Source organism: Salmo salar, chromosome 06, assembly GCF_965601325.2.
Source record: "Salmo salar chromosome 06, fSalSal1, whole genome shotgun sequence".
Classification (NCBI taxonomy): Eukaryota; Metazoa; Chordata; class Actinopteri; order Salmoniformes; family Salmonidae; genus Salmo; species Salmo salar.
Window position 1 is genome coordinate 67,362,371 of NC_138296.1, and position 20,294 is coordinate 67,382,664.

At 40.9% G+C, this 20,294-nt stretch overlaps 2 protein-coding genes across 3 annotated transcripts; both read left to right on the plus strand.

The window, feature by feature from the left end:
- Positions 1–635: 635 nt before the first annotated feature.
- Positions 636–14,384, plus strand: abracl (ABRA C-terminal like). 2 transcript variants are annotated; one of them, XM_014204735.3, is made up of 3 exons: positions 636–658; positions 5,702–5,767; positions 13,025–14,384. In XM_014204735.3, the coding sequence occupies exons 2-3, from the start codon at positions 5,707–5,709 to the stop codon at positions 13,207–13,209; spliced, it is 246 nt and encodes an 81-aa protein (XP_014060210.1). In that variant the 5' UTR covers positions 636–658; positions 5,702–5,706; the 3' UTR covers positions 13,210–14,384.
- Positions 14,385–14,590: 206 nt separating this feature from the next.
- On the plus strand, positions 14,591–19,718 carry heca (HECA ribonucleoprotein granule regulator). The gene is made up of 4 exons (XM_014205189.3): positions 14,591–15,227; positions 16,521–17,615; positions 18,718–18,872; positions 19,143–19,718. Exons 1-4 carry the CDS (start codon positions 15,065–15,067, stop codon positions 19,305–19,307), a joined length of 1,578 nt encoding a protein of 525 aa, XP_014060664.1. The 5' UTR covers positions 14,591–15,064; the 3' UTR covers positions 19,308–19,718.
- Positions 19,719–20,294: the final 576 nt, after the last annotated feature.

Here is a 20,294-nt window from a genome sequence, read left to right on the forward strand (position 1 = left end):
ATACAGGGACTTCACAGAAAGCATTCATACCCCTTGATTTGTTCCACATTTTGTTGTGTTACAGCCCGAATTCAAAATGGATTAAACTGATATTTTTTCTCTCACCCATCTACACACAATACCCCATAATGACAAAGTGAAAACATATTTTTAGAAATGTTTGCAAATGTATTGGAAATTAAATACAGACACTCCAAATTCAGCTCAGGTGCATCCAATTTCCTTTGATCATCCTTGAGACGTTGATCAAATCAAATGTTATTTGTAACATGCGCCGAATATAACAGGTGTAGACCTTACAGTGAATTGCTTACTTACAAGCCCTTAACCAACAATGCAGTTTTAAGAAAAATAAGTATTAAGATAAACTGAAATTTAAAAAATTAATTAAAAAAGAAGAAAATACAAAATAACAAGTAATTAAAGAGCAACAATAAAATAACAGACGTGAGGCTATATACAGGGGGTACCAGTGCAGAATAAATGTGTGGGGGAACAGGTTAGTCAAGGTCGAGACAACTTGATTAGAGTCCACCTGTGGCCAATTCAATTGTTAGGACATGATTTAGAAAGAAACCCACCTGTCCCACAATGTCAGTCAGTTGAGAAGGCTTGGAACACTAATCGTAAAGAAGGTTGAGTTGGCTTCGTTCATTGTGTAAGTAATTCATAGTACAGGACAAACTAACTAAAAATCAAAGAAACTGGAAATCCTTGAGAAGGTGATTAAAAGGTTCTTGGATCTCCAGGACTTCACAGTCAGTATACTCAATTGAACTGTTGGCAGTTGCGCTCCAGTGGGTGGGGGACATTTAACCTGTCAGAATGATAGTATACTCAGATTCCCTGTCTGTATTGAATAGTTTATCATCTAGCAAATCTAATAAGAATGACTTACTATTGGAGGCATTAATGTTATGGTGAATTGAGAGACTGGGTGTACTGTAGTAGTGAGATTATGTTGGGTCCCAGCCCATTTGGGTGTGGAAGGGAATGGCCATCGTTTCTACAATTTTTAAACGGGCTTTAAAATGACTTGATCATTTCCCACTGGGTAGAGGTGAGGCCAAATGTAACATCAGAGCCATTTTGATAGATGTGTGGCAGAAGAGATGGGATGCTGAGCCCAAGGGCTGGCATTTATATGCCCTCAAAAGAAAAGGTTGGTGGACCAAGATTCAAAGGTCAGATTAAGGAGCAGGTGGTGTTTGTTTGATTGCACCTAGGAACATGTAAATTGAACTTGTCATTACATTTGGTTGGCAAGCATGTGTATGGTTGATGAAACGGTGGCGCATGTTGTTATATTGTTGTAAGTATAGTATGTTGAAGAGAGGGAAAGATATAAGTATAGGATCGTTGGGGGAGTTGGAAGGGATTTGGGCGAGGGTCTGTTAGTAGGGCTCTTTTATTTTCTCAGAAGTACTGAGTTAGGTAGAAGGATTTAGAAATGTGGAGAATGTTTTAAGCTGTGATTGACACACAGTCCAGCATAGTAAGTGGTGGTATGCACCTTTTAAATTTTTGTTTGCAGACTGCCATTATATAATTGGATTTCGCAGCTGAAACATTGCAGGGAATACTGTCTGAAGATGCTCCCCCTCTCAGGCCCCAGAGCCTGTGTGAGAGCTGAGTACATTTGACAAAGTGAAGGCGTATGTTTTTGTTTCTGTTTTGTGAAAATGCTAGCGCTCTGTTCAAATACCCATACTGTATACTATTAGTTCATTTTACTATACTGTTGATGAGTGGTGTCTTTCAGTTGCGTGTACTAGCGCTTTGCCTGTGTACCGGAAGTTGATGCTATGCAATCTCTTGTTAGCATAACAAATGACTAGCTAGACTTGTGTTTGTAAATTCAATATGGAGTGCCAGAGTGAGCTCTGGGCGTTCATAAATTCAGGGTGTTGTCAGATTGTCCGTTCATGAATTCAAAGTGCTTTAGCTGAGGAGTAGCGTTGATCTGAGTGAGTCAGGTGTTCTGACTCTCAATGGCACTGTAAATAAGAATTTGTTTTTAACTGTCTTGCCTAGTAAATTCAAGCACTCAAGCTAACTTACTAGCTACTTCCAGACATAAATGAGAACCTCACTATTTTACTCGCCCTAGCAGAGCTGGTTAGGCTGTTTTCATGTTCTGAGAAAAGAAAGGCTATTCCATGTGAGAAAATGCCAAGAAATTGAAGATATTGTACAACGCTGTGTACTACTCCCTTCACAGAACAGCGTAAACTGGCTCTAACCAGAATAGAAAGAGGACTGGGAGGCCCTGGTGCATAACTGAGCAAGAGGACAAGTACATTAGAGTGCCTAGTTTGAGAAACAGACGCCTCACAAGTCCTCAACTGGCAGCTTCATTAAAATAGTACCCGCAAAACACCAGTCTCAACGTCAACAGTGAAGAGGCTACTCCGAGATGCTGGCCTTCTAGGCAGAGTTCCTCTGTCCAGTGTCTGTTCTTTTGCCCATCTTAATTTTTTTTATTAGCCAGTCTGCGATATGGCTTTTTCTTTGCAACTCGGCCTAGAAGGCCAGCATCCCGGAGTTTCCTCTTCACTGTTGACGTTGAGACTGGTGTTTTGCAGGTACTATTTTAATGAAGCTGAAGAGAGTCCTCACTGTCAATTGCGCAAACTTAACATGTGTAAATATTTGTATGAACATAAGATTCAGACATAAACTGAACAAGTTCCACAGACAACTAACAGAAATTGAACAATGTGTCCCTGAACAAAGGGGGGGTCAAAAGCAACATTCAGTATCTAGTGTGGCCACCAGCTGCATTAAGTACTGCAGTGCATCTCCTCCTCATGGACTGCACCAGATTTGCCAGTTCTTGCTGTGAGATGTTACCCCACTCTTCCACCAAGGCACCTGCAAGTTCCCGGACATTTCTGGGGGAGAATGGCCCTAGCCCTCAGCCTCCGAGCCAACAGGTTCCAGACGTGCTCAATGGGATTGAGATCCGGGCTCTTCGCTGGCCATGGCAGAAGACTGACATTCCTGTCTTGCAGGAAATCCCGCACAGAACGAGCGGTATGTCTGGTGGCATTGTCATGCTGGAGGGTCATGTCAGGATGAGCTTGCAGGATGAGTACCACATGAGGGAGGAGGATTGCTTGCAATGACGACAAGCTTAGTCCAAAGACGCTGTGACACATCGCCCCAGACCATGACGGACCCTCCACCTCCAAATCGTTCCAGAGTTCAGGCCTCGGTGTAACGCTCATTCCTTCGACGATAAAAATGAATCTGACCGTCAACCCTGGTGAGACAAAACCGCGACTCGTCAGTGAAGAGCACTTTTTGCCAGTCCTGTCTGGTCCAGCGACGGTGGGTTTGTGCCCATAGGTGACGTTGTTGCCGGTGATGTCTGGTGAGGACCTGCCTTACAACAGGCCTACAAGCCCACAGTCCAGCCTCTCTCAGCCTATTGCGGACAGTCTGAGCACTGATGGAGGGATTGTGCGTTCCTGGTGTAACTCGGGCAGTTGTTGTTGCCATCCTGTCCCGCAGGTGTGATGTTCGGATGTACTGATCCTGTGCAGGTGTTGTTACACGTGGTCTGCCACTGTGAGGACGATCAGCTGTCCGTCCTGTCTCCCTGTAGTGCTGTCTTAGGCGTCTCACAGTACAGACATTGCAATTTATTGCCCTGGCCACATCTGCAGTCCTCATGCCTCCTTGCAGCATGCCTAAGGCACGTTCATGCAGGGACCCTGGGCATCTTTCTTTTGGTGTTTTTCCAGAGTCTGTAGAAAGGCCTCTTTAGTGTCCTGAGTTTTCATAACTGTGACCTTAATTGCTTACCGTCTGTAAACTGTCAGTGTCTTAAGGACTGTTCCACAGGTGCATGTTCATTAATTGTTTGGTTCATTGAACAAGCATGGGAAACAGTGTTTTAAACTCTTTACAATGAAGATCTGTGAAGTTATTTGGATTTTTACAAATTATCTTTGAAAGACAACGGCCCTTTCAGGACCCTTTCTTTTTTTGCTGAGTTCTATTAAACAAAATTTTTTTAATTCTAGTGCAATTTGTATTCAGTCAGAAAATTCTCTGATTCAGGCAGATATTATTTTTGTTATTCACTAGGGATAATGTCTTAAATATTAATCAAATATTTGCAATTTTGGTATAGAATTCTGGAATTTGTCTTGTTTATCATTTAGATGGTCTTATTGCAATAGTAACATATCATTTGTCAACAACATGGGTGGTGTTCAAAAAGGTAAACAAGTTTCTGCAAGGTTTTTCCCAAAAATCTATCAGTCACATTCCTAGAACAAGTGAGTCAAACGTTCACTTTTTCGCAGATGTCATCAATATCTTATGTACAATCTTAAAGTGCACTTCCTTAAATGTGTTTGCTATACAATATTTGTAATGCATCAACCAGGATTTTTTCCAGGCAATGTCAGGAGTAAGCATGTTCCAGAAAAAATGTACCTCTATGCGTAAATTGGTTCCGGAACATTTTGCCTTATGTACGTATTACAACAAGATCTTTGAAGTAAGCCTATGCCTTCCAAACTGAGCTCTGTATAAACTCTGATCATCACCAAATCTAAAATTAGTTTAAGCTCCCCCTCCCTTTAGCCAGAGAAGGAGGGGTCATGACGTCAGCAATACTGCCTTTTATGGTACAGTTTTAATTTGCTTCGACCCTCTTCTCTTCCTGTTGAATTCTACTCAGGCATCGTGTTATATCTGGATATCGCTCTTACTCAGGTAAATACCGCAACATAATAACAATTCAATGTGAAATAGAACATGCGTATAGTCTGTTGGGTTATTAGTCTACATTTAAACTCTATCATCACTTTAGCCGGCATCCTCCCGCATTTCCTTCCATTGTCTGCCATAGCCGTGTTTATGTAGTCTATAATCAATTGATTATTTTTTTTAATGATCGAAATAGTCAAGTAATGGGTCTCGAAACGGATTCACCGTCTCTTTCAACGTAAATGATTCTAAATTCCATTAGGTAGTGATCGGTCGTCACTAGTTACCACAGCAACAAAGTCATAAACCTCGCCTATTTCTACAATTTTCGATTCTTAAAATGTGACTTTAACCCAAACCACACTGCTAATTTTCTGCTTAACCTTACATTTAGACAAAGGGTGTTTTTTGTCTTCATGAATTGTTACGTACAGCCCATTTTGATTTTGTGGCTGTGGTAAATAGGTTAAACCCTACTGATCCCAGCTAGCCTACTTCCGCATTGATAGTCTTAAAAAAAAAAAGTAAACCTTTATTTAACTAGGCAAGTCAGTTAAGAACAAGTTCTTATTTATAATGACGGCCTAGGAACAGTGTACAGTGACTTGTTCAGGGACAGAACGACAGATTTTTACCTTGGGGATTAGATCTAGCAACCGTTCAGTTACTGGCCCAACGCTCTAACCACTAGGCTACCTGCCACCCCACTTTTCATATGGAAGGCAATTTTGTTGCAATGTGAAACTGACTTGTTTCTGCTGCTGCGTAGGCTACATTTTTGCGACACGGCCTATCTTTATAATACTGTGGTGGTGTATCCTGTGTTAGTCAGCTGCCCTTTTATCCTATAATACATTACAAGGGATGTTATGACACAAATGTCTACATTATGACACCCCCTCTCCCTTGCTATTGTTTCTGGGAATGCCCATATAATATTGGCATGTGACACTATTACATTTTGTTACACTTCTAGTGGCAATGAACGTCCAACATGAAGTATCTCTGCTTGTTGGCGAGATCCAACGGCTTGGCAGTAAAAGTAAGTATATTCTTGTATTACAGTGTACTTTGCTTATAACAAATAACCAATGCTATCGGGGTTGCCCTATTGACCGGGGCAAGTGACCTGAGTTGTGTCATAAGTTGAGGTTGCTCCATTAGGCAGGTGATTATTATTTAGAATTTTTTTATTTTTTTCGACTTATAACCAAAATGCTAATAATTCCAGTAGTCTGGTCCTTCTAGTTCTGTATGTGAAGATGAAAATAGATACTTAATTCAGGCACGTGATCATAATCTTCAGGCGGCCTTTCAGCCCTTAATGTCAATCCCAAGAATGAAACCAACCGGGTGAAGTGCTTAATCAATGTACTTTGCAAGACAATATGTTTATAATAATCAAATCAGCAGGGATAGGTGGCGTGATTCCTGTAATAGAGGTTGTGCTGTAATCTGAAACTTCTACAATTCTCTCCAAATGGGGTGTGCAGACTTTTTTTTAAATTTATTTTTGTAATATTTTTATTTTTTTTCCAGCTAAATTCTAACTAGTGCTGAGCCATTAACCACATTTTCAGGGGGTTTTCGGTTATTAGACAACAAATTTCCAATGTCGGTTCAATTACTTGAATTCCATTTAGTTTCTCTAGAGAAATCAAATCATGAGAAATTAAGTCAAGAAGTACAGTATATGGGATGCTGGTCCTAAGGGAGTTGTAGTTTTCATTAAGCCACATTTCAACCTATACTGAACAAAAATATAAATGCAACAATTTAAAAGATTTTACTGAGTTACAGTTCATATACGGAAATCAGTCAATGGAAATAAATTCATTAGGCCCTGATCTATGGATTTCAGATGACTGGGCAGGGGTGGAGACAGGGTTGGGTCTGGGAGGGGATAGGCCCAGCCACTGGGGAGCCAGGCCCAGCCAATCAGAATTCGTTTTTTTGTTTGTTTTTTTCTTCCCACAAAAGGACATTATTACAGACAGAAATACTCCTCGGATTCATCAGCTGTCTGGGTGGCTTGTCTCAGACAATCTCGCAGTTGAAGAATCCGGATGTGGAGGTCCAGGGCTGGCATGGTTACAGGTGGTCTGTGGCTGTGAGGCCAGTTGGATGTAGTGCCAAATTCTCTAATGACATTGGCTTATGGTACAGAAATTAACATTGAAATTATCTGGAAACAGGTCTGGTGGATATTCCTGCAGTAAGCATGGCAATTGCATGCTCCCTCCACTTCAGACATTTGTGGCATTGTGACACAACTGCACATTTTAGTGGCCTTTTGTCCCCAGCACAAGATTATGCTGTTTAAACAGCTTCTTGATATACCACACCTGTCAGGTGGCTGGATTACCTTGGCAAAGGAGAAATGCTCATTAACAGAGTAGTGCACAAAATTTGAGCGAAATAAGCTTGTGCATATGGAGAATATCTGATATTTTATTTCAGCTCATGAAACATGGGACCAACACCTTACATGTGGTGTTTTATATTTTTGTTTAGTGCCGAAAAGTGGTAATTAACTGCAATAACCATAATCCATTGCACCTGTTCTTTACCGGCTCAGACACAGATGCAGTTGATAAACTACCTAATTGTCATACTTGAGTTAAAGTGAAGATGCCTTTAATTGAAAATGACTCAAGTGAAAGTCACCCAGTAAAATACTAGTGTCAAAGTATTTGGTTTAAATATACTTAAGTATCAAAAGGAAAAAGTATAAATAATTTCAAATTTGTATACCCAACACTCAGCCATAATTTACAAATGAAGCATGTATGTTTTGTGAGTCCACCAGATCAGAGGCTGTAGGGATGACCAGGGATGTTCGCTTGATAAGTGTGTGAATTGGACAATTTCTGTGAAAATGTAACGAGTACTTTTGGGTGTCATGAGTAAAAAGTACATTTTCTTTAGGAACGTGGTAAAGTAAAAGTTGTCAAATATAAATCGTAAAGTATAGATGCCCCAAAAACAACTTAAGTAGTATTTTTACTTAAGTACTTAACAGGCATAAAAGCAGTGGTGTATTGTTTAGATGCACACAGACCCTATACGCCACTGTATAAGAGACAACCCAAAGACAAGAGGAATAGAGTTCTTGAAAGTATGCCTGATCTACTTTGAAGAACTAGTCAAATTATTTCTTCAGAGAGCAGCATAATTAGGCAGGCTTACCTAGCTTAATGGGGTGACTAAAGACAGTAGCCTACAGTATGGGAAGAACAGATGTCTGGCTGCCTGAGATGATGACTTTAAGTAATGAAAAATTATAAAGCCATCAAGTAAAATAAGTAACATAAATCTTAAAATAGTTAATTACTATGTGGACCTGACTGAGACAATGGAATATTTTCAATGTTTTGGTAATTGCATGTTTTTGGCTTTGGCATTTCCATTAAAAAGCTTGAATCATTTTAATGTCAGTATTTCATAATGCAGTTTTAAAAAAAAATATCAAATCGAAATCCATGATTTTGTTTTCTAATATCCATAACTGAACCGACCTCAAAGCATTAATTGCTCAGCACTAGTTGCAACAAATGTTGCGTAGAGGCATGTTTGTTCTGTAACATTTCTATCCAAAATGTTGTCCTGCTGAATGCTCCCCTAGTTCAAGGGCTTGGTGGATAGTTGAGTTCATTAGCACTGGGGTGGAACCAAAGTCTACATACCATGTGGATCCCCAGCACCATCATGCAATTAATGAGATCCATAATTAATTGGTGCACTGAAAGTAAGCCTGTTTTGTCTTCATTTGGACACTAACTTTATCCTCCGGCAGTGGACTCATCTCAGACTTTTCCAAATAACCACCTCATATTAGCTCCACTACCTCATGCTCTCTCCTGCTGTTGAAAATCCCCTGGCTTTAATGTTTGTTTACAGAGCCATGCATCCCCCTTATTTGCTCCTCAGCTGCTGCAGCCTATTTGGGAATGGCTAGTTTCAGTGTCATCCCCTGCCAATACTGTGCAGTGCTAGAGGAAACACTAAACATATGGTACCAGTCAAAAGTTTGGACACACCTACTCATTCAAGGGGTTTTCTTTATTTTGACTTATCTACATTGTAGAATAATAGCGACGACATCAAAACTATGAAATAACATATGGAACCATGTAGTAACCAAAAAAGTGTTAAATCAAAATATATTTTAGATTGTTCAAAGTACCCACCCTTTGCCTTGATGACAGCTCTGCACACTTGGCATTCTCTCAACTAGATTCACCTGGAATGCTTTTCCAACAGCCTTGAAGGAGTTCCCACATATGCTGAGCACTTGTTGGCTGCTTTTCTTTCACGCTGCGGTCCAACTCATCCCAATTGGGTTGCAGTTGGGTCATCTGATGCAGCACTCCATCACTCTCCTTGGCCAAATTGCCCTTATATAGCCTGGAGGTGTGTTTTGGGTCATTGTCCTGTAGAAAAACAAATTATGGTTCCATTAAGCGCAAACCAGATGGGATGGCGTATCGCTGTGGTAGCCATGCTGGTTAACCTGTTAGGGCTAGGGGGCAGCATTTGCACGTCTGGATAAAAAAAATGTACCCGATTTAATCTGGTTACTAATCCTACCCAGTAACTAGAATATGCATATACTTATTATATATGGATAGAAAACACTCTAAAGTTTCTAAAACTGTTTGAATGGTGTCTGTGTATAACAGAACTCATTTGGCAGGCAAAACCCTGAGACATTTTCTGACAGGAAGTGGATACCTGATGTGTTGTATTACCTTTAAACCTATCCCATTGAAAAACACAGGGGCTGAGGAATATTTTGGCACTTCCTATTGCTTCCACTAGATGTCACCAGCCTTTACAAAGTGTTTTGAGTCTTCTGGAGGGAGATCTGACCGAACAAGAGCCATGGAACGATGATGGCCCATTAGACACCTGGCGCGCGAGTTCATGTTGGGTACCCTCGTTCCAATACGTTATAAAAGAGTATGCATTCGTCCACCTTGAATATTATTCATGTTCTGGTTAAAAAAGGCCCTAATGATTTATGCTATACAACGTTTGACATGTTTGAACGAACGGAAATATATTTTTTCCCCTCGTTCATGACGAAGTCCGGCTGGCTTAGATCATGTGCTAACAAGACGGAGATTTTTGGACATAAATGATGAGCTTTTTTGAACAAAACTACATTCGTTATGGACCTGTGATTCCTGGAAGTGACATCTGATGAAGAGAATCAAAGGTAATGGATTATTTACATAGTATTTTAGATCTCCCCAACATGACGTCTAGTCTGTATCGCAACGCGTATTTTTCTGGGCGCAGTGCTCAGATTATTGCAAAGTGTGATTTCCCAGTAAGGTTATTTTTAAATCTGGCAAGTTGATTGCGTTCAAGAGATGTAAATCTATAATTCTTTAAATGACAATATAATATTTTACCAATGTTTTCTAATTTTAATTATTTAATTTGTGGTGTTGACTTGACTGCCGGTTATTGGAGGGAAACGATTTCCTCAACATCAATGCCATAGTAAAACGCTGTTTTTGGATATAAATATGAACTTGATAGAACTAAAAATGCATGCATTGTCTAACATAATGTCCTAGGAGTGTCATCTGATGGAGATTGTAAAAGGTTAGTGCATCATTTTAGCTGGTTTTATGGTTTTGGTGACCCTGTCTTTGAATTGACAAAACATTACACACAACTCTTGTAAATGTACTGTCCTAACATACTCTAAATTTATGCTTTTGCCGTAAAACCTTTTTGAAATCGTAAAACGTGGTTAGATTAAGGAGATGTTTATCTTTCAAAGGGTGTAAAATAGTTGTATATTTGAATTTTGACATTTATTTGGATTCAAATTTGCCGCTCTTGAAATGCACCTGCTGTTGATGGAGTGCACCACGGGTGGGACGCTAGCGTCCCACCTAGCCCATAGAGGTTAACCTCTCTTGGGCGGGTGGGACGCTACCCACGGTTCACACTATTCAACAGCCAGTGAGAAATCAGGGCGCCAAATTCAAAACCACAAAATGTCATAATTCAAAGTTCTCAAACATACGACTATTCTACACCATTTTAAAGATGCACGTCTCCTTAATGTAACCACGTTGTCCGATTTCAAAAAGGCTTTATGGCGAAAGCATAAAGTTAGATTATGTTAGGATCGTTCCAACACAAGAAAAACCACACAGCCATTTTCCTAGCAAGGACAGGCGTCACAAATAACAGAAATTCAGCTAAAATTATGCACTAACCTCTGACGATCTTCATAGATGACACTCCTAGGACATCATGTTACACAATACATGCATTTTTTTGTTCGATCAAGTTGATATTTATATCCAAAAACAGCCTTTTACATTGGCGTGTGATGTTCAGAAAATATTTTGCCTTCAATACTGCCGGTGAATCAGCACAACAATTTACAAAAATACTAATCATAAACGTTGATAAAATATTAAACTGTTATTCAAAGAATTATAGATGAACATCTTTATGCAACCGCTGTGACAGATTTCAAAAAAGCTTCACGGGGAAGGCACACTTTGCAATCTAAATACTGCGCTCAGAAAAATACACTAGGCAATACAGAACTGCCATTTGAGTCATCTAAACTCATAAATGGCATTAGAAATATTCACTTACCTTTGCTCTTCATCAGAAGGCACTTCCAGGAATCCCAGGTCCACAATAAATGTTGTTTTGTTCGATAAAGTCCATAATTTATGTCCAAATAACTCCTTGTAAGCTACTTCAAGTGTAGGAAGCACGGCCAAAATGTCACGACGAAAAGTCAAAAGTTCTATTTACGTTCGTTCAAATATGTCAAATGTTGCATAGCATCAATATTTAGGGCCTTTTTAACTTAGAACTTCAATAATATTCCAACCGGACGATTCCAATGTCTTGAAAAACGTTTTGGAACACCGCTAACTCTCACGTGAATGCACGCCAATGAACTAATTTGCTTTCCTGAGTCAACAACTTCAAACTTCCTCTGTTCGCTCTCTGTTCATCATAGACGCCTCAAACAACTTTCTAAAGACTGTTGACATCTAGTGGAAGCCTTAGGAAGTGCAAAATGAACCCTAAGTCACTGTGTTCGATAGGCATTGACTTGAAAGGACTACACGCACCAGACATCCCACATCCTGGTTAGATTTTCTCAGGCTTTTGCCTGCCATATTAGTTCTGTTATACTCAGACACCAAACAGTTTTAGAAACTTCAGTGTTTTCTATCCAAATCTACTAATAATATGCATATTCTAGTTCCTGGGCCCGAGTAGTAGGCCGTTTAATTTGGGTACGTTTTTCATCCGGCCGTGAAAATACTGCCCCCTACCCTAGAGAAGTTAAGTGTTGAATTTTAGGTAAATCAGTGTCACCAGCAAACTACCATCACACTTCCTCCATGTTTCACGGTGGGAACCACACATGCGGAGGCCATCCGTTCACCTACTCTGTGTCTCACAAAGACATGGCGGTTGGAACCAAAAATCTCAAATTTGGACTCATCAGACCAAAGGACAGATTTCCACCGGTCTAATGTCCATTGCTCTTGTTTCTTGGCCCAAGCAAGTTTCTTCTTATTGGTGTCCTTTTGTGGTTTCTTTTCAGCAATTTGACCATGAAGGCCTGATTTGACCCTGTCTCCTCTGAACAGTTGATGTTTGTCTGTTACTTGAACTCTGAAGCATTTATTTGTGCTTCAATTTCTGAGGTGCAGTTAATTCTAATTAACTCATCCTCTGCAGCAGAGGTAACTCTTTCTGGATTGACTGAGCTTCATGTCTTCAAATAATGATGGACTGTGGTTTCTCTTGGCTTATTTGAGCTGCTCTTGCCATAATATGGACTTGGTATTTAACCAAATAGGGCCATCTTCTGTATTCCAACCCTACCTTTTCACAACAACTGATTGGCTCAAACGCATTAAGAAGGATATAAATTCCACAAATGAACTTTTAACAAGGCACACCTGTTAATTGAAATGTTTTCCAGGTGACTACCTCATGAAGCTGGTTGAGTGTGCAAAGGGTGGCTCCTTTTGAAGAATCTCAAATATAAAATATTTAGGGGGGGGGGGGGGTTACTACATGTTCCCATATGTTATTTCATAGTTTTGATGTCTTCGTCAATTGTATTCTACAATGTAAAGAAACCCTTGAATGAGTAGGTGTGTCCAAACATTTGACGTATTGTTTATGTGATAGACATTCACAGGCGTATCAGGAATGTTTTTTTATAAAAACATTTCTTATTGAAGGAATACAGGATTCTCTTTTAATACTACCTTGCCTTGTTTTACAGATGCAGATGGACAAACTTGTGTAAAATTTGGTGTCCTGTTCAATGACGATAGGTGCGCAAATATCTTTGAGGCTTTGGTTGGGACTCTGAGGGCTGCCAAGAGGAAGAAGATCATCGCATTTGAAGGGGAGCTGCTCCTGCAAGGTGTCCATGACAATGTTGACATCACACTCCTACAAGAATGAAGCTGATAGCTATCGTTATTCAGATGAAAAGTCAAGTTTCTTTGAGGCGTTACTATTACATCTACCAACCAGGGATCACAAATCAACATTTTGATACATTTTTAGGACTACAAATGTACAGGCTGAGAATGTAACATTTTGTATACCACATTAGGAGAATATTGTTCATAAGGAGTATATTCTAGGGGACGAAATACATCTAGATGTTTTAGGAAACAAATTACCTTACAGTAACAGGAATCACCAAATGGCAACTTCATTTATTGTTTACATGGTCATTTTGGTACCTCTTGTGGACCTCCTTAGAACAACTAAGATGGCAGTGCTTCAAGAGAGGCTTTTGCACATATAGATTTTTTTTATTCATGCTAATGTTAAGCATTTGAGTATGTAATATTCAAGCTTTTATGTTCGCAAGACTGTCTTTTCTCTATCGACCACTCGCAAACCTTTTGCCTTTGCTATAACCAAGGGGGATTAAGCCAATGGATTTTGTGTGTGATTCTTAGTAGTATTTAATTACAGGGTGATTTGTGCCAAATAAAAATTTGGTTTTGTAATGTTCCTCAGGACCAAATGTGTTAAACTGACCTTTGAAATTAGATTCGTTATTTAGAATACAAGTTTGCCTCATTCCAGATAGTGTTGTCTATTATGCAAGCATAGAATAGTCTTAAGAGACATATTGATAAAGTACTCATTGTTGATTATGTTGTAGATGGATAGAAACTGTAAGATGTTCTCTATTTTACAGGCTAGGGAGTTGTAGGACACATTTCTATATCTGCAACGTGTATGTTGTGGCTTACTTAATGTGCCCTATATCATGAATAAGATTCTGTCATCAAATTATTTGTGGGTCACCATGAACTCTGAATATAGGCTTATCATGCATGGTGTTAATGTTCAAAGAAGAAACACAATGCTTAGTATTGTGTCCTGGTAGGAAATACATTTGAAACTTGACATGGGAAGCAATAGTAACTCTTCAAAAAAAAAGTGGTTTAACAAGAAAAAATAAACAATTTACAAATTGAGCACAATACAATGCATATATGATCATCAAAGTGCAGTTCCTTTCCAAAGTCCAATAATTTTCTAATTATTGACAGTAATATATTCCAAAGAAAGCCTTCTGAGGATGAAATACTCAGTTAATAAAGACCAAACCTTCACTTTGCAGCCTGATTTTTTAATCTATAGGCTCCATACAACAGATGTATTGCATACAGAATGGTCGTGTATCTACATTTTTGTAACCTTATGCTGTGCTATATAACATCGCATTCTGACTATTGTATTAGTGAAGAACATTTTAATGTATTGTGAAAAGGACAGTAGGCTATACTACGACCAGCCTATTAAGTCTGCACTGATGACTGCACTTTTAGAAGTAATCATTAGATAGCTGACAATGCCATAGAAGAGTATGACTGCAATTGTTGCCACAGATAACCCAAAGAAAGCATTGACTTGAACCTGAGGAATTACTTGCGATTTCCCTTCCTACCAGGACCCTTTGCGTGGGACTCCCTTGTTAAATCGAATAAGAATGTACAGCAAGGTTCGGGGGGCGGAGCCGTGTTTCGTCATGGCGGCAGGAGGAAAACAGAACAGCGCCTGACGGATCTACATTCAGAGCAGGAATCAAAACAAGAAACGGACACGCCTTCTTCGTAGGTTACCTTTGCTGTCACAACTGCATAGACCTGGATGGAGATAATATATCTGTAAACAATACCACCTGCAATCAAGAAGAGAATCATTGCATCTCTCAAGTAGGATTCAAATGGAATCCGCAGAAATGTCAGCCAGCCGTTGATGGGTTGAAAGTATTAATATCTGGATCAGTAAAATGCCCAACCAGAAAAGCAACAAGGGGAAGAGAAATAAAAGGACTAATAGTAGTGGAGATGAACAAGAAAATGGAGCCAGTGCTGCCGCAACAGGAGGAGCACCAGGGGTAACAACAACATTATTAGGGGCTACAGCTGCACCGTTCAACGAGCATAGAACTGGTAAGAGTGAAATTGTGTCAAAACATGCGTGACCGAAGTTATTGCAATGGATTTTATTTTATTATTGCCTATGAGACAACGTACGCTTTACGGTGGTTCACATTTTGTTGTTATCGACTGTAGGCTTCATAACTCACGCGTTATAGTGTAATTGCCAACGAGCATTATGCATTGATCATTTAATAATGCGTCGACATGGAGCTCTATGCACTGTCATATCACGACGCACACATGTACAGTTTTAGTTGTGGCCTTGTTCATGGGTAGTGCTGGCACCTCACCGCTTGCCTGCTCAAGTTCAACTTAATTTGATACATTGTCGGTATTGGAACGTCTGTGTCCTGAGTCGGATAAAGTAACAAAAAAACGATATAAGTAGGCTGTGCATATAGGCTGCATATACATTATAGTTGGCATCAAAGTTATAACAGGCCTAACTTACTATCTGAATGAAACATATTTTGTCATGTAAAACATATTCTGGTCGGGTTTTTCTAAACAAAATTTGACCAATGAATAAAATGTGATGGGGTAGGCACATAGCTGAACAATGATGGAATTCATTGTACAGAGCCTCAGGTTTATGTTTGAATCACCCTGGCAGCCTGAAGTTGGTGACTCATAATCATGTTGCAGAGGCATAGACTAGTCCTGTTCTTCTTATTTCATTTTCTTCTTCACTGAACTGAGTTTTGATGCAGGTATAGCTAGGCACATTACAGTGTATGCATGGGATTGTTTCTGATACACTGTCTAGAAACCATGAGGGCTGAGAGATGACAATGAAGTACAGGAAATGAAAGGAGGAAACTCATCTACCATACCCACATGCACACAGACAGACAGACACAGACAGACACTGAGGGTTTCCCTGTCTGACGGGTATTCAGGCACCACTTCTCAGTGATCCATACTCAATAATACTCAATAATGATGGCTCTTATGTTGGAGGATAACACCGATCCCATTAGCCTTCTTATTATTATTGAATGTTCACACAGTCCATTACCGTTTAAAGTTCAATTCCAGACAGGCTGTGCATTGATGTTTGAGTCCTGAATCGTTCAGTAACAGCATGGAATATTGTCAACATTGCAGTCCAAGGAGCTAGTCCTGATAGCATGAACTAAAATCTATTCTGTTTAATATCGTTTTGTTGCTCTGTAATATGTCCAAAGTGAATGTTGTGCCTCAAAGCATGTTAGTTTTTATTTTCAAGTCATATTTTGTATGGAGATGTTATAATATGTTTATGAGTGATATAGTAACTCTGTTTTGTTTTGTGTGCTGCAGAGGCCCCCTGTGCTACCCCTCTTGTGTGCAGTCTGGCCAGAGACATTGACCTTGACAAGGATGACTATCAACGTGTGGTGTGTAACAGTGATAGCTGCCCTTATGGCAACTGGATGCACTTGCAGTGCTTCTACGAGTGGGAGAGCAGCATCCTGGTCCAGTTCAACTGCATTGGAAGGGCCCGCAGCTGGAATGAGAAGCAGTGCCGGCAGAACATGTGGACTAAGAAGGGATACGACCTGGCCTTCCGCTTCTGCTCCTGCCGCTGTGGCCAGGGCCACCTTAAGAAAGACACAGACTGGTACCAGGTGAAGCGCATGACAGAGGTGAAGAAGAAGGTGCCTCTGGAGAAGAGTCTAGGGAAGTTGAGCAGCTCAGCTGCAGCTGGAGGGGGTGCATGTGGAGGTGGGCTGGATCCCCCTGATGATCCTAAAAGGGGCAAGCTGCCTGGGGGCAGTAAGCTGGCTCACAGAGCATCCAGTCAGGAGCTGCCTCGCCGACAGTCAGTGGACCGGCAGAACTCTCAGGAGAGGGGTCACGGAGGCCTATTCTGTGGAAGCAGCCTGGGGCCCCGCTCACCCTGTGACTCCCCGGGTCAGTCCCCTCCGTCAGGCTTCTCCTTCTTCTCCCCGCCTGCATTCACAGGGCCCCGCAGCTCCCGGCACCTGGGGGAGTTCCTGAAGAATGCGGTGCACATGGAGAGTCACCGGAAGCACATGCTGGCAAGCGGCATGCTGGGTCGCGGAGGCCACCTCGATCACACCATCCTGCCCCTGCCCAGACTCACCCCAGGGGACAACCCAGTGCAGTTCTTGCGGAGGCTGGACCTCACAGAGCTGCTGACCCACATACCCAGACACAAGCTGAACACCTACCATGTCCGTATGGAGGATGACGCCCAGGCGGGCCAGGGAGAGGACCTGAGGAGGTTCATCCTGTCGGCTCTGAGCGCCAGCCACAGGAACATGGTCAACTGTGCCCTGTGCCACCGCACCCTGCCTGTCTTTGAGCAGTTCCCCCTGGTGGATGGGACCCTGTTCCTGAGCCCCTCCAGACACGATGAGATTGAATACGATGTGCCGTGCCATCTTCAAGGTAGGTCTTTGGAACAATGTCCATCTCTGAGAAACAGAATTTGAAACACTAAGGCTATCAAAACCAGCAGACTGCCGCAACCATTGCGCATGCATCATCTGTATGTTGTGACTGGGTATAAACTCAAATATTGCAAACTGGAAATTACATCATTCTTTTTTAATATTCTATGGACATATTTTCCCACAAACAATCTCAGTTGACCTGTAATTAAAACATGTAAAATGATTGTCTTGAACCTGAGTTTAAGAGAAAGATCATTTTATTGGTAAATTGCACACGTTCCATCTGAAGTGTGACTTTGAACCCAACCCTGCAGAAAAACACACATACATACAGGTTTTTTAGAGGTGCTGCCACACTGGGCCCCCAAGAGCTGTTGTTGTTGGGGGGTTAAGTTCCTTGCTCAAGGGCACAATGGAAGGCAATGTCATCTAGGATTTGGTACCGACAGCAACCCTCTGGTTGCCAGCTCACTTCCTAACAGATTTTTCCTCGTCGGACCTGGGATTCAAACGGACAACCCTCCGGTTGCTAGCTCTCCTCTTTAACCTCTAGGCTACCTGACACCAATATGCTGGTTCCTGTTGTGGTAGAACAAATGTGGACAGTGAAATGTTCAGGCTTACTGTTGACAGCTGATCAGGCCCCAGGAGTTACAGTATGTTGCTGCAAGCAAATGATTTGGACCACAGCTGTTTCCAGATATGCGTGTTTTAGTGTATTTCAGAATAACTCGTTTGGTTGTGAATTTTCATAATTGTTATTTTGGTCGGCAAGGGTGTTATCCCTTGCATATATTTGAGATAAGAACACACCATATTTAACCTGGCACAATAGAATTCATTACTTTCATGGAGAACTAAACAAAATTACTATGCCACATGAATGTGATCAAGCATGACATGCATATCAATCAAGTCAATCTATACTGTTTTCCACAAACAGGTTCTTAGTAGCTATTCACCACATGGATAAGAATTAAATCAGTGGATGAATGATGTTGCTTTGATCTTCAGGCTTTGTAATGCATGATTATTTTTCACGCTTTAGGGATTATTTGTGGAATCTATTAAACAACCCTATTGTCTCTCTTGTAAAGGGAGGCTGATGCATCTGTATGCAATATGTGTCGACTGTCTGGAGGGAGTCCACAAAATTGTCTGTATCAAGTGCAAGTCCAGGTGGGATGGGAGCTGGCACCAGTTGGGGACGATGTACACCTACGATATACTGGCCGCCACACCATGTTGTCAGGTGAGTAGGCTATTAGTATTTATCAATATATCTTTTTTTTTCTCATGATGAGTTTGAAAGTCATATTTGAGTTAGCATCCAGATGGTCCAGGGGTGTCATTTAAATATGGCAGGCTGCCATAAGGTAGCTTCATGGGCCAAAGTCAGTTAAAAAAAATCAGGTTTTGTGTTGTGGCTGGATCTCTTCCTATCAAATCGTCTCATTGACATTATGCATGGCAAAGTCAACTACTGCAGATCCTTAGCCATTTCCTCTATTTGTACCCTTAGGCCCGTCTGAACTGCAAGCACTGTGGCAAGCCAGTCATAGATGTCAGGGTGGGGATGCAGTACTTCTCAGAGTACAGCAACGTGCAGCAGTGCCCCCACTGTGGGAACCTCGACTACCACTTTGTCAAGCCATTCTCCTCCTTCAAAGTCTTGGAAGCTTATTGACAAATGTGCATGCATGCTAGTGCTGTTTCTCTTGTTTCTGTTTTTTATCTAGGCAACTTTATTTTTGGCCCTTAAATACTTTTTTCTGGGCTTTAGTTATTGTTTTATTTTTTATGTATAGAAAGAATATGACTCGACTAAAAATGTCCAAGACAGCATCTATATGATTTCAGAAAAAGTTATATTCATAAGACTTACAACGGTCGGAACTGTCTGGCACTTCAAAAGATGAAACACATATACTGTGACAACAAGTGAATGTATCTGTATGCCAAATTAGCTTTTTTACAAAAGGATGACAAATATATAATAAAGGAGAGAAAGAAATGTTGCATGCTCTTGTTCATCATAATTGCCTAACAGCAAAGAGTAGGCAGAAATGTGTCAATATAAATTACACTATGAATCTCATTGTTTTTTTTATTTCACCAGTTAAGTTGACTGAGAACACATTCTCATTTACAGCAACAACCTGGGGAATAGTTACAGGGGAGAGGAAGGGGGATAAATAAGCCAATTGTAAGCTGGGGATGATTAGGTGGCCATGATGGTATGAAGGCCAGATTGGGAATTTAGCCAGGACACCAGGGTTAACACCCCTGCTCTTACGATAAGTGCCATGGGATCTTTAGTGACCACAGAGAGTCAGGTCACCCATTTAACATCCCATCTGAGAGATGGCACACTACACAGGGCAATGTCCCCAATCACTGCCCTGGGGCATTGGGATATTTTATTAGACCAGAGGAAAGGGTGCCTCCTACTGGCCCTCCTCCAACACCACTTCCAGAAGCATCTGGTCTCCTATCCAGGGACTGACCAGGACCAACCCTGCTTAGCTTCAAAGCAGGCCAGCAGTGGGATGCGTTAAACATTTATGGGGTGCCGGACAACGTGACCAGGAAGATTTTAATTGACCAGACATTTCAGAAATGTACTGACCGTCCATATCCATTCACATCGGACTAAATGAGGGATATTGGCCAA